The sequence below is a fragment of the Peromyscus eremicus genome, chromosome 2 (assembly GCF_949786415.1).
Source record: "Peromyscus eremicus chromosome 2, PerEre_H2_v1, whole genome shotgun sequence".
In the NCBI taxonomy this organism is placed as follows: domain Eukaryota; kingdom Metazoa; phylum Chordata; class Mammalia; order Rodentia; family Cricetidae; genus Peromyscus; species Peromyscus eremicus.
In genome coordinates, this window is record NC_081417.1 from 10,381,249 (window position 1) to 10,396,998 (window position 15,750).

General features: G+C 38.9%; 1 protein-coding gene across 1 annotated transcript in view; it reads right to left on the minus strand.

The window, feature by feature from the left end:
- The window catches only part of Tox (thymocyte selection associated high mobility group box), a 308,938-nt gene that overhangs the window by 143,387 nt on the left and 149,801 nt on the right, over window positions 1-15,750 (minus strand). Inside the window, exon 3 of the mRNA XM_059253831.1 lies at window positions 12,427-12,492. Coding sequence (XP_059109814.1) covers window positions 12,427-12,492 — 66 coding nt within the window. The remainder of the gene's footprint in view (window positions 1-12,426; window positions 12,493-15,750) is intronic.

A 15,750-nucleotide genomic window follows, 5' to 3' on the forward strand; every position in this document is an offset into this window, starting at 1 on the left:
TGGCCTTTACATGGACTGAGGATTCAACTCAAGTCCTTATGCATGTGTAGCAAGCACTTTACCAAATGAGCTCTCGACTCAGTCCCTAAATTGCATGTTTTAAATCAAAGGATAAAATAATAGAGAATAGAGAGTGTGAAAAAAAAAAAAACCCAAAAAAACAACTGAAATCCTGGGATTGACTTACTGAGAAAAGGCCAACAACTTGGTTCCTTAAGGAGACCTGCAGCCATGCAGCCTGGGACTGTTGAGTTCCCATCCAGGCCAAAGGAGAAGGAATTTGTGAGCCAAAATGACCATGCCAAATATGCACAAACAATATATTGCCAGCCTCCTGGTTGTGTCCTGAATTCGGGGTGTGTGTGGAGGTCTTCCCAGAGCAGTTTTGGCAAAGAGGCAAATTGCTAAGGAAAGGGTTCAATTCTAAGCCTACAACCAAAGAGACCAGGGTCAGGAAAAATCCAGAGGAACTTTCTGGTCAACTTTGGATTGATCTGCTTGCATGACTTTTTAGTCATTTGATTAGAGCCAACATCCATCCCCCACGTGCAGCCTTCTCCAGCCCCCATTTCAGTGTAACAGGAAAAGAGTTCTTACCTAATTTCTGGAAGGTCTCAATCTCCTGACTGTTTAATTGCACAGGTGCTCACTTCCTGTTTAATTGCATAGGTGCTCACTTCTTGAGCCACTTTGCTTTACATATTCCATGCCCTAAGTATCCTGTTTACATTATTTTCTCCATCTGCAGCCCACATTTCCTTTGCTACAGCCTGGTCTTTATTCTGCATTCCCATTCCACATCATTGCTTCTGCAAATGGAATGTTAATTTTACTGACTTTATTTTGGACTGCAGAGAATTCAGGTTTTCATATCGTCCAGCTAGAGAGTTAAATCATGCCGACCAGAAACAAATAATAAAGAGTTTCTTCCAGCTTTTGTCTTTTCTTCTCTTTGCAAAATCTAATTCTCTACCAGTGGGGCACTGTATTTTGTGGGTCCTTACCACATATTGCAATCATTATGCATAGCACTCAATCTTTGGTGACAAGAAGTCCCATAACTCAGAAGAATTCAAAAGATAGCATCTTGTACACATCTTTAAATTATGTGATGGACTCATGCAGTCATGCAAACACTAAAAATATGGCTATAGTTATAGTGCTGTAAAATATGGTTCTCATATAGAACTTTATTTGAAAGATAAATAAATACTACTGCCATCAAACGTATACAGGATGCCTTAATTTTTAATCTGTAACACAATTCCTGAAAGTCAAGGACAGAAAAAAATGCTAATGTTTAAACATGTTTTATCATCTATTATCGAGCATTATCTCTGTGTAATTCAAATAACTCAATGGAAAGCAAAGTGAGCTGAGAAATTTAGCAGGAAAAAAAATCAAAACAACAAAACTAAGCTAAACAAAAAACTCTAAATATTCTCCATATACTTTCTGAAGTTAAAACACTGCATTGCAGAGGTGATTTTCCCCAAAGGCTTTGAACAGCATCAACTCAATCTCTAATTTCTTTTGAGAAGACTTTCAGAGTTAGATCTTTTTTTCTGATTCTTTTGTGTCTGCCTGAACAAGGGTTGATAGGTTGAGACTATAATGTATTACTGTGGAAAGCTTTGGTCTGTTACATAAATCATCCTAACACTCAGCAAGAATTGTCCAACAGTGCCATTGATGTGCTCAAGCCAACGATCCTGAAAACAATTTTTTTGTCTTTCTTCACATGCTAGACAATAGCAATAAATCATCTTCATTTAAAAACACACAATCTACTAATTTTTCAAACAATAGTTATTAAACTAAAATTTTTGGCAGAAAGCATAACATTTATTTTATTTCTGTTCATTAATTTTTAGAACCTTGTTAAAAAATAGTTAATGCTCATTCAGTATAGAAACATTTGCTGAATGCCTACTCTGATGTTTAAGACATTTTGCAAAAAGCAAGTTGAGCTACAAAAAAAATCAGAACACAGTCTGTAGGAAGGAGCAAATTGGGAGGCAGAATAGGAAATCTAAGCCCCCTGTAAAGGCCATATGCTTGAAATGTCAAACTAGGTGATTACAGAAGGCGATGGAAGGGGAATTATGCAGAGCTGGAATGTTGGAGTGTTGCTACCAGTAGATTACACAAATCATAGGGCTTGTAGATCAGATATTTCTGTCCAAGTGTGATGAAGGAGGACCATGTCATGGACCCATGCCTGAACATGCGGCAACAATGAGGCTCAAAGTAAGGCTTTCCTCAGCAAGGCCAGTATCAACAACCAAAACAAAGTGGGGTATGAGCTCAGTGTAGAGCTCTGCCAGCACTGGGGTATAAGATCACAGCTTGGTTATGAAAAATCAGGATGCAAAGCCCATGTGAAACCAGAAAATGGGGTCTAACTAAGCATACCCAGAGAATCTAAGAGCTAGGACTGGAAGAGCTGAGGTTGGATTAATAAGGTGCAGCTTCAAGCATTCTGGGAGTCACAAGGCCAGCACTTATACCAGATGTGCATGGGACATGGTCGCCTGACCCACGTCTGTCTCTCATGGCTGTTACTGGTAGCAAAGGGCTTCTTATGCCATTATTTATTAATGATCTTGGAATGGGAAAGAGAACTGCTTCCTCTTAGTGTGTCCTCACAGTATGTTAGAGGACATTTTAAAACCAAGCATGGGGTGTAGTTGTCATAAATAATGGAAAACAAAAGCAAAAACAATAACTGGTTTCCTGAAAACAGTGTGCTTCCACTACCCACATGGGTGATGGGGAAAAGCAGGCCAAAGCTGAGGAGTTTCTTCAAGACCGCAGTCAGGGTCACACCTGATTTTCAGTGACAGACCACCATTCCATGTGCTGTTTACTGGGCTAAATGAAGTATTTAATTTCAATTTTAAATATATAATCTTAGGTAAAATGTAACCTATACTTTTTCAACAGATTTTTTTTTTTAGTTCTTATGACCGAATACACTCAGAGATCTTGTTTTACAAATTGTTTTATTTTATAAGTAATCTAAGAAATCAGGTTTTGAAAAAGGAGAACAGTCCTGAAATGTATGTCTTCCTAGAGCCTTTTTACTGTACACTTGATATTTCATTTTGACCTTTTGTTTTCATTTTTAATAAGGAAAATCCTGTCACAGGGGTCTGATTTAGGAGTTAGAAACACCAGACACAAATCTCAGATCACTTCTTTTCTCCTCAAATCCCAAGTCTATACAACAGAGACAACAGTGGTCAACTCATGAAGAGGTTGTCATGGTGAAGTAAAAAAATGAAAGAAATGTACAGGCTATGGGTAATGCCCTAGTCCACAAGAAGCAGTCAATACCTGTAAGATATATTTATTTCAACATTGTGTAATTGAACCTCTTCACATATAATATCATGAATGATTTTTAATGCTAATGGACACTATTTAGACCATTGTTCAAATCTATGTATATTATTCATTGTTCTGTAATTTATTTAATCAGGTTTTAATTTTGAATATTTAGACTGTTCCCAGTTTTCCTGTTATGAATCACTGTGATGAATCATATCCATTTATTTCCTTAGGAGAATATTCTAGAGTTCTATGTTTATGCTTAAATGGAATCACAGAATGCTACGAAAATTTCATGTTTAAGATAGTGTGTTGAAATCTAATGAATTTTGTTCACTTATTAAATTTTTTAACAAGTATAGATTTCTCCTGTTCCAAAGTATGTGTAAAACAAGCAAATCCGTCAGCGTTTCTGGGCTGCAGTCTCCTTGTCTGCAGTGTATGTCTGTGGTGGTGCAGAGAAGACTTGTCTAGAGGAGAAGGAAGCAATCACTACCAGTGATAAACCAAATCCTGATGCTGCAAATAGCCACCTTACAGAAATATAAGGCTTTTGTATGTGAACAAAGATGCGTTTGCTGATTTTATTGCTTAAAAAGTTCAAGTAGCTACTGTTTCATCTGGTTGAACCTAGTAATTCTCAAAGCACCCCATGCATGCGACACTGTACAGCTCTTTTAATTTGGGAAAGGACAGAGGCTAAGATGCCAAGTGACACAATTTTCAAATAAAATGAAGCGTCATCCAACAAAGATGGAGGCTAACCTTCCCAAGCCTGAAGAGCTCATGTGAAACTTACTTTTTTGTGTTTTCCATGTCACTTAAACTGTCTCAGCCCCCTTGAGTGATGTAAGGATTGAAGGAGATGCTGGCAAAGCTTTACCTCGGTTTCACTGGCAGAAAGCGTGGCTGACAGTCACTTTCATTTTTATGAATCTAATTCCTTCTTGACACAAAGAAGGGATATACTAACTTAAGCTTCCAGCAAGCTTAAATGTCCTACTAAAACTCATCATCTGCTTCAGATCATAAGAAATAAAGGAGAAGGTGAATGGAACAAAATGGCGGCTGAATAAGATGGCCAGCCTTGCGACTGTCTCCTCAACAGAGAGGCTAATGTAAACAGCTATGCATCACTAAGCTGCCCTCACAAGAGCATGGGACCTGGGAAACTGGCTAAGTCCACAGTTTCAGAAGTAAAGGCCTCCTTCCAGTATGGACAAGGATGAGTTCAGCTTCCCACAGGTGAGGGCTGTGTAGTTTGTGTCCTCCCAAACTTTTCTGCTTTGTGATTTCAGGACCTAAGAACTCACAGTAGGTTTAGCTCTTAAAGAATGCCCTTCCCACTGTATCCAGAAAAGCCCTCATCGTTGGTCTCAACCTGTGACCCTCCGAGATCTGGTGAACTCCCCCATCGCAATAATGTGGTGCTGGTCTTTGCGGTCACTTATTTGGCCTTCCTGTTGATAGGATCAATAGCCAGAACCTATAGACAGCAAGGTCGGTATGAATACAATCCAAGACATCCACCAACCAATGCCAACCTATTAAGGTTTCTGCAAAATATGTTAAGTATCTAAACTATTAAATAATATAGGTCAGATGAAGGATAGAAAAAATACAGAAATAAATAAAAATTAAAGTGAAACCTCTGAACTTCTGGGAAGTCTAGCTGGTTCTGTTTCCAAACCCAGGAACTGAAACTACTTAGGGAAACTTAACACTTCTGAAAGGTGTTTGGGGCGGCAGGTAAGGGGACAGCAGAAAGTACCAGAGACCTGGGGTGAGTGGAAAAAATCCCTCAGGCCTTAGCATTGTACTTATACTAAAAATGAACATAATCTTTCCTACTTGACATATTAAAGTTTTAGTGATTTTTAGAACAAAATGTAATTGCCTTGGAAACAGTTGGTATACACAGGCATCATGACTCAACACACTACTGTTCCGACACGGAAATGCCACTATGTTTTTAGGCATTCTTTGGTGACAAGTTTATTATGAGTGTCCAAAAATACAGTGTGTGATAAACACACATTTTATCACAAAAGTCATACTCATCTATGTGTCAAAGAAAAAGAAATTCGAAGTGTAATTGTGAACAAGGCAAAGAATTAGTTTCAAACTGTATCAGTCGCTCTTGTGTGATGGTCAGCTGAGCTCTACGGCACAGGCCTCTTTCCATTGCCGGCATGGCATGCAGCCTCTAGAGGTTCTCCCACGGAGAAAACCTAGCTCTAAATGGAGCTTGGCATTTCCAGGATCTGTTTTTACCACTAATGCTGTTCCATTCATGGGTTTTCATAATTTTTATCACTGAGATGCATTTCCCTAATGCCTGAAAAAACAGACTATTAGACAATTATAATGAAAAGCTCAAGCATGCCCAGCAACAAACATTCATTTTCTGAAAGTAAAAAATGAGTCTTATATTCACAAATCCCACCGCTTGGAAATGTATATGATACACAACATTTAACCTGTCAGCAGCCTCATTAGTGTCAATGAGTAGAAACTGGCAATCAGGGGATGGAGAGCTTCACATGTGTTTATGTTTTAAAATGTTCCTGAAATAGCTCTGCTGGCAGGGTTGAAACACAACACTTCTCCGGGACAAATGGATTTCAGTCTACATTTTATGGTCTATCTACATTTTTAAGAAATTTGTATTTCACACATGGATCATCATTGTAATTAACAGAGTCAACAGTCAGCAACATAATAATAAAATGAAATAAAATAATAATTAATAATAATAATAAATTTAACTATACTGGTACATAAATGGTCCAGAAAATATGCAGGAAGACTGATGTGTCTTTAATGAGCATGAGCTTAAAGACATCTATTTGTATGGTGTCTGTATTCAGTATCCATACAACCATTAAGACATTTTCATAAAGTAGAAGAAATATGTGAGCTATTTCAAGATATAATACAGAGAAACAGACTTCCATGTAAGAAGCCAATTTAGGAAGAAAATAACATAAACAATAGTAACTTGTGTGTTCAAGTGAGGCATCTTTTAAATTTTGAGTAATGAAGATGTCAAGCCAAATGCTAGAGTAGTTTAACTTAATTAGGTGGCCTGTTTTTCCAGGCATCCTTTCATTTCCCATTGAAAACTCAGCTTGCATGCAAGGCAACAGGAGCAATTTTGTCTTGTAATGAATACCTGGGGGACCGCACAGTAATCATGTGAATGTTATACTGAAGACTGGTTTGAGTAACTAGTTGGTGCTTGTTAAGATGCCAGACTCTATTGGGGTAACTAGATTACTCAATGCATGCAGCTTCATCATTTTATTGGGCCAATGGTCAAAAAGTCAAGTCAACTTTACTCCAGAAAAATTTCCAAAAGGAATCAATCTAAAAGTAATCAGTCTAATTTTTAGTTCAAATTTATGTCACAATTATAGACTTTTTATGGCCTATGAAAAAGATTTTTTTCTTTAAAAATACCACCCTTTCTAGGTTCCTTTTGCCATGTCTCATTTACACTCTGATCTACTATGGTGTTTTCTTATTAGGAAAACACACAATTACAAAAGACAGAGTCATTGGCATGTTTGCAAATTTTAGAACATAATTCTAAGAATATTTTTTTGAGAAAATATTGTTGCAAAGATGGATTTGGAGAGCCAAGTGGCCGCACTGCTGTGGGGCTGTTAGCTACAAACAGCAAAAAGTTGCTGCAGTGTGGGTCTAGTTATTGTCTAACTCAGTGTCATATTAATTCTGCAAGGCTTGTTCTTGAAATGACTCTCCCAGGAGAAGGGGACACTGGCATCCCAGATTAAATATGTCCTAGCTTATCCCCAGACACGTGGTAATATGACAATAAACCAAGTAATTCGAGGTACATTACATTTCCGCAGTACAAGGTTGAGAATCTTTGCAAATGGAAATCTCAGGGAATCAATGTGACAAAAACACACATAATATGCTTACTTATTTACTTATCTTTCAACAAATGGTGCTGCATAACTCTGACAGTTCAAATATTATTCCAGGCACAGAAGACTCAGAAAGAAAGAAGAGCAACAAGTCGCACCTTCAAGGGTTCACAGCCATACAGGGAAGACAAGGCCAGACTCTGGGGGCCTTGTGCCACAGAGTAAGGAGCTTGCTCCTCCACAGCAAAGATGTGAGACACTGCCGAGACCTTGAGGTCCACCTCCCAGTAACACTGAGGAGAAGCAGAAAGGTGGAGGAAGTGAGCAGTTAGATGAATTCATGAGGATGGTGATCAGAGCACAAAAGTGTGGCTGAAAGAAGAAAGACTCAAAAGTCATGGGGAAAAAGTAGAGTCCACACTACCTGGGTGAGTATGGTCCAAGTGATGAGGAAGCCTACACAGAGCTGTGCTCACAGATTGGGTAGTGATTTTGTCAGTATGAGAAAAAGAAGTTCGACATGAGAATCTGAAAGCTGGAAGGCATGCACTGCACCTTGAGGAAATGGTAAATTGGAGTCTGCCAGGTACAGTTCCCCAGAAGAGTCAGAAACCAAACCTGGGCTCCCAGGGAGAGTTTCCCTACATGCACAGATGCTTCTGGATTTTCATTTGTACTTGAAATATAGTTTGAGTCAGGGCTCACTACTACTGCAGGGAAACAGTGCTGCTATACTTTATTGTTTCGGTTAGCCTCCTGAATAAAGAAGTATGTGAGGCAATTAACTTATAAAGGGAAAGGTTTCTTTTGGTGCATAGTTTTAAAGGTTTTAGTGCATGGCTGACAGCCCCATTGCTTTAGGCTACTGGTGGGCCTGCTGGATAGCAATTGGAATCAAGAGAGAAGGGGCTTATGGTCCCCCAATCTGCACTAAGGGTGTGTCCTGTATGATGTAAGGATCTCCCACTTGGCCCTATTTCCCTTCCAGATAGTACCATTATGCAGAAGAGCATGGAGGTGATGTTTGGACCTCTAGGGACAGTCATCTAAAGCATAGCTTTTACTACTTGTTTGAGACCTTGAGACTTTGATAGCAGATAAGAGACAGAATTCTAGTCCAGATTGGAGATTGGAAGGAAGCAGAGAGAAAATTGATCAGAAACTGAGAAGAATGTAGAGTATGCTCTTAGATCTGGGTACTTAACATTTAGGGTTCAGTGCTAGACTCTGAATTAGTACAAACAAGTCATTCAAGCAAAGCATAACTCCCCAGAGAGGAAGCAGCCGATGGAAAGGAAGAAGAAATGGTAGAAGGAAGGATGCTGGAAGCAGGGTGGGTGGGATGGGAGTGGGGCAGACAATCACATAGAACAGAAAACATGTAGTGTTCTGAAGGTCAAGGGCAGGAATGAAGTAATTTCTAAGGAAAAAAAAAAGTTTTTAACCATGAAACCTAAATGCCTCTATTACTGAATATCAGAAAAAAACAAAACAAAACTTTGAAAATCCCCCAGCAAGGGACTTTTCCTTGTATAAAAACACTCATCCTCCCCATCTTTTCACACAGACCTGTCACTGTAAGGAGCAGAAGCAGGGACATGGAACACACACAATGCTCTCTATGAGTGAACACCAGGGAGCAGAGTATGAAGATGTACCGTGAAAAGGAGTATTCCTGAAATGCTTGTAGAAGAAGAAAGAACGGGAAGCAATGATGCATAGCCAAGGATAGACTATCTCAGGGGCCACAGAGGGCACTGATGAAGACAACTAGGTGGTCCCCATCCCTGAGATGCACTTAATTCAGAGGGCCACTGACACATCAAGTCAAGACACATCTAAGATGCTGTGGAAGATACTACACTGCAGCTGGGAGCCAGGGAGGAGCTTCATGTGGTAAGCAGTAAGGAGCACTCCACAGAAGGTGTATCTGAGAACCTGGAGAAGGTTCTGGTAGAAATCCAGCTCAGGCAGGAAGCCCAGTTCCCACCACCATGGCATGCTTTCTGGTGTAGCAGTCTAGATAAATTTTAAAGTAAATTTTTTTGTATCTATTCAAGATATGCAGCACAATGTGGGGCATCAACATAAAATGATGGTTACTGCAGTGGAACAGATAAGTGTGGCCATCATCACAGAGGAGCCCTTATCCTTGTGTGTGGCAAGAATATCATCTACTCATTTGGGAAGATCTTAAGTATGTTAACAATGGTCTTCATGTTGGATCTCCTGACTTGTTCTTTCTATGTGTCTGCTCCTTTGTGTCTTAATCTAACTCTGCTGTCTCTCTCAAGCATGACAAGCAAGCTGTTCCCTTCCCACCTGGCTCTCCTATAATCTCTTCACATCTTCCCTCAAATTGGACAAGCACAATCTTGCAAGGTCAAGAGCTATCCGGCAACAATGGTCCCTTTGGACAGGGTTTGGAAACACACAAAAAGAAATATTGCACTGCATGGAGTAAGATGATTGCATTCAGGATTAAAACAAGCTAAATGGTGTTTAAATCCAAGTCCTGAGTGTCCAGAACAGTTACACCTGTTAGAGCAGGAAATAGTTTTCCAAGCATGGCACCAGGGTGCAGTGGCAATGTTATGGGCTTTTCTTACATACTTGTCAGTCTTATGATCCTGGTGTATTCAATTTAAGACCTATCAATTACCGAGCCATATGCAAAAAAAAATTAAGAGTCTGTATACACTAGCTTAAGAGGTAGAGAATGCACTCAGCAGATAGGGCAAGGAGCCCTTTGAGACTATCTGAAAGAATATCATTAATTTTTACAATGTACTTTCATTTCTGGAGCAGCTCCAGCATAGGCTTTCTATAAAAATCATCTCAAGTTCAGGATTATGCTATATGCTTGCAGAAGCATCACAGCAAAACACTGTTCCATATGTTGCTACTTAGCAACATAGTCTGTAAGTCCCACAGCAGGCACCAAGCTGAAAACTAAACAGGAATTATAATGTTGAGTGATGCAATGAGGCAACTTGTCCTGGATTACTAAACTACACAGCTGTTTGATGTTAGGTAGGAAATGGAACAAAACTCTTTTCTTTCCTACAGGGTGACTAAGATTCTATTTATGGCTGCCTGAAGGATACTTTGATTAAAATTCCCCAAAAGAACACCAGGGAATGAATTCTTGAACACAGTATATTGCAGGAAACAAAAAATGTTAAGTGTAAAATTTAGCAAAGGCCATTTGACTTGGGTGATATGTGAAGTTTATTTGCATCTAGGGTATGTACTATCTTTCATTGCTCTAATTTTTGAAACAACTCATTCTAAAAAAGAACAAAACAAAACATTTTCATACGTTCTGCATTATTTAAAAAAATACCTTGCTCCTGGCTCGCAAAGATGCCATATCTTTAGAAAGCACAAAATTTATTTGGATCTCTTTATTCCTTCATTGTGAGCAGTCACTGTATTGGAAACATTCTTAAGAACTCCTGATCAAAATGTTAAGAAAAATAATGCTGGTTGTTTGATTTTAGTAAGGGATTAATATTCTGCACTGTAGTCAAATTTAGAAATCTAAGGAGCTGAATTGCAAAGATGCATATATTCTGAAGTTGCCATCCTTTATCCAAAACTCCTTAAGACGGACATAATGATTCTCTGCAAGCGAGCAGCTGCTTTATAACAGTAATCATTTATTGAGTTTGTGTTTCTACTGTTTCAAACAAATTCAATTAGCCTTCACACTTCAAAACCCTAAAGGCCCAAAGAGATGGTACTGGCTTGCTTTAATCTAATAGTAATACTAAACTTGTCAGTACAGTTTTGGGATTGATGGTTAGAAGCAAATTAATAGTAACATTTTTCATTTTTTAATCAAACAGTCCTATTCAGAACTACCTATGGGTCCTGGAGGGTACTTAGCAGAATGAATTCAGTAAAGGAAGAATTCTACATGCAAAGCGTGCCTTTCAGAGAGGTTCTTACACTGATCTTTTCAATAGAATGGAAGCCAACAGAATCCGGGTCTTTGAACTTCATGATGATCTTTATGGTTGGACAATATAGTGGAGTGTCCAGAATGTCTGCCAGACAAGGCAGTGGTCATAATGACTTTTAAATAAATTCTGAGTTCATGGAGACATGTGCCTGCCTGTTTTTAGTTAAGCAGAAGACATTTGCTCACAGAGAACACTCCTGTAATATGCGTTAGATTGTGTTTTCTGACAACAACCATGAAAGAAAATGGCTTTGTACGTAGCCACTCTGCACCCCTCTCCTCTCAGTGATCAAACGAACTCAGGCAGATAAATAGGTATTGAAAACTACTACCTGGGAGTTTATGCTTTCAGTAACTGGCTTTTGAAATCCCAGGCAAATGTGATTTTTTTCCATTGAAGAAAAAAATAGGTTCATGTCCACAAAATGCTCCCATGAACTCTCCCTACTCTCATTTATTCGCTTATTTATTTTTGCTTATAGTGTTCAGATATTCTATGTTATCCCGGCACCCTAGGGCAGTTATAATTTTGCTTTAACTGCCCTCTCTGGATTAGAGGGCCCGGTTTTAAGTATCTAAAAATAAATAGGCAAGCATTTACTTTTATAAATGTAACCATTTACATTCCCATTCCACTTTTGTTGTCACTTCTCATGATTAAATACCTTGTCAACCTTTCCTAGGGAAATGGACACAAAGGTGCCCTTGAAAGATTTCAATCATGTTTGTGCTCAGGGACCTAAAAGCCACTCTCTCCCCTGCCCCCCAGAAAGTCCTAAAAGCAGCCATCTAGGACTCACTAGCCATAATACCTCAGTGATGAATATAATGCATGTTTGAAAATGGCCCTAAACAGTTGATAATTGAAGCTATTGGTGGCATGTGTTGCTTACAATGATAAACTCATCCACAGTCAGAAACACAAATAACTTGCACCTGTAAAGACTTTATTTCCTAAAGGTAACACAACTGTTTAGGAAAGCTCATGCTGGCAAAACAGCTGCTTGCCATTCTGGAGGGGAAGCAAGGTAGCATCCTCCAACAAATGCCAAAGCTGGTGCTTTATCAGCTCCATCTCATTAACTGGAAACAAGGCTTAAATGCTTTGTTTATAAATTATGATTATTCCTGATTGCGGCAGTTACTGATAGTGCTACTCATTTGCAATGCAACTCTTTGAATTTGTTTAATTACAATTTGAAACAAGGCAGAGAAGATTAATTAACCCACCTGGCTGGCTGGCACATAGTCCTGGCTCGGCTCTGTCATGCTCATATACATGTTCTCACCGTCAAACTGCGAATGAAATAATAGTAAACATTGAGCAATCTTGACTGTGTGTGTGTGTGTGTGTGTGTGTGTGTGTGTGTGTGTGTGTTTTCTCCACCCCCCTCAAACTGGAAAACAGTAGCCATAAAAAATAGCATGGCTGAGAATATGAAAATCTGTCACAGTCAGTGAGCCACATCTTTCCTCTGATGCTTCTGTTGTCATCTTCCCTGACCCTGCGTGTCAGTGATTTGGAGTAATTAGTGCTCTAGTAATTACAGCAAGCGAGCAAGAAATGAATGGTTTCCTTTCATCTGCAATCTGTTTTAAAACAAAATGGCTCATTTTGCACGCCATGTATACATACTGCAGTTGGGCTGTAATGAAGTATTAAATGAATGGCATGCTTTCTGAAAAGAAAAAAATAATGGAAAATACAAGGAGGCGCAGCCCCGTGCATTCTGAGTTAAGCTCTCCAAAAAGAAAAAGTGCAGAGTTTCATAATGAACTAAAACTGGCTTCACTCTAACAGCCTTTTGATTAGAAAAGCATTCTAAATTTATAGTAATATTTGAAGAAAGCATGTGCCAGCATAACCGTGGCTAAGAACGGAATATAAGAATAATAAAGAAAACAAATAATAACATAGAGGTATACCATGATCAAATTTCTTTTCCTGAAATTTTTCAAACACATACAATGAATATAAACAGGCCAATGCATACAAATTGACCCATATATTTGCAAGTTAGGAACAAGAGAGAAGGAGGATATTCACAGGGCAGCCCTGTTGCAGAACTATGAAACAAGCCATAGCATTGACAGCAGCAGGGTGCACTTGGCAATGCTGGGTTTGAATCACTCCATTCAATCTGCCTCTATCTGGAGTCTCTTGGTAAATGAGGAAAGTATTCCTCTTCAGTTAAAGGAAGATTTTTCCTAAGGTAATCATCACATGGACCAATATAATCAGCTTCAACACTAGGTCTGCATATGTGCTTAGTGACCGGCTTTTCAGACAGAGGAACTTGCAAATGTGAGAATCTACTTTTCAAAACAAAACAATCACTCATACAAGTACAAGTTAATGGTAATATGGACATTTTTACATACCACTAGACTGATAAAGGCAAACAGAAAGCCATGAGTCAGAGACATTCTATTCCATTACCTATGGGTTACTAGCCCTATAGAAGGTTATACAGGCACAGAAGTATCAGAGCCTTTACTACAGTCAGCAATAGTGAATTGTAGTGGTAAAATGCCCCCTAATGTAGCACGAATCTTAACGGGTCTTATTAATAAAATCAAACCTGAAGCCAGGTATTAGGGTGAATGCTAGGAGATCAGAGAAGCAGAACAAGCCACAGCTAACCTCACCTTGTCAATTCCTTAGCTGATCTCGTTTCCTCAAACTGGAAGCCTCTGAGTCCTCACCCAGAATGAATCTCAGCTGAACTGCTGCTAAAAGCCTAAAGGCTTAACCAGACTCTAGTTTCTGGTCCTCACACCTTATATATCTTCCTGCTTCCTGCCATCACTTCCTGGGATTGAAGGCGTATGTCACCATGCCTGGCAGTTTCCACTGTGGCTTTGAACTCAGAGATCCAGATGGATCTCTGCCTTCAGAATGCTAGGATTAAAGGTGTGTGCTACCAATGCCTAACCTCTATGTTTAATATTGTGGCTGTTCCGTTCTCTGACTCCCAGATAAGTTTATTGGCGTGCACAATATATCAACCATACCCTAATGACACTGGAGCACTCATTAGGTTCATCTCAAATACTGAAAGGATTTCTTCATGTATCACCCTAAAAACACATTTCATATCTTTGTACACTACCTGTCTCAGTGGTGACAAGATCCTTTGTTGAATGACATGGTTGTTTGTGCTATCCAGAGATTAGCACAAGTAGAGAGGAGAGTTGTGTGACTCAGCTGCTCCCTCAACTGCCTCAGAGGTTTTGAGTCCTATTGACTTACCAAAGGATGATGTTCCATCAGTCAGGTGAATTCCGCTAAATACCAATCACCCCACATATCCAACACTTCAAATTCTGACAAAGAGCTTCACAGGGAATTCTCCAACATGGTCTGCTGTGGGATACACTGGTTTGTTTGCAAATGTTTTCTATGTTAAAATGCCAAAGAACCACTTAAAATATGGACAGTTTTTTTGACTACGACAAACTAAATGGAACAGAAGTAGTGAAGTGAATCAGAGCTCTGTGGTCCATGCATATTCTAGAATGTGTTACTTTCTATTTCATCTTCTCAAACTCATTTTCTAAATCTGGCATCATCCTCAAGCCAGCTAGAGCTTTGAAGTTTTGGTTTTAGTCTATCCAAAGTGTAGGCTAATTGAATATGTTCATGTTACTGTTCTGGATGAACACTTTCCCTCAAAATGTACCAAAGTGAAGTGATTTTGAGCCAAGGCTGAAATAGCGTTTCACAATTAAAAAGTATGCAGTTATAAACATTGCAATTTTTTTGTATATTCCATGTCCCTTCTACCAATAAACTTATCTACTGATATGCATTAACTAATTTAATTTTTGGACTACTAAGAGTTAGGTATTATTATTAATACTTGAATATTATAAATGAACATAGAAAGGGGCAGAGCAGTTAGACTAGACACTGAGTTATACAGCTTCTACCAGGCATGTCTGGTATTAGCCATGGCGGATTTGTGCATGCACTCACCCGCCAGAGCAGATCAACATATTCTGAGTCATAATGTTAAGTCAGCTACCAATTCTGAAGATAGTGTTACTGCAACTGGTGGCAGTTCAGGTTGAATAACCCTAATCTGGAAGTTGGAAAGCCAGATTGCTTTTAAATTTGAGATATTTTGAGCACCACCATTATGTCACAAGTATAAAACTCTATACATCTTTCTACAGTAAAAATAATGGAGGCACATTAAAAACAGTATATGAAATTGCCGTCTGATTACTGATATATAAGTAAATGAAATGTGAGTGTCTTGCTTACATTTAGGTCATCTCTCTCTTTCACACAGACACACAGACACACAGACACACATTTCAAAATCTGGAAAAAATGGGAAAGTTGGAACACCTGTTATCTCAAGATTATAGAAAAGAGCTATTTAACTTGTATCTCTACAGTCTTGAGACATCGCCCAGAATTTCCATGATTTAATGGGGGGACTTTTGTTAATGTCCCAGAAGATTGAGTGTTTAGTGATAAGCTTGTTGGTCATTGGATGCTCAAAAGACTGTGGAGGTTATGGTGGATAATTGTAAGAGTTAACT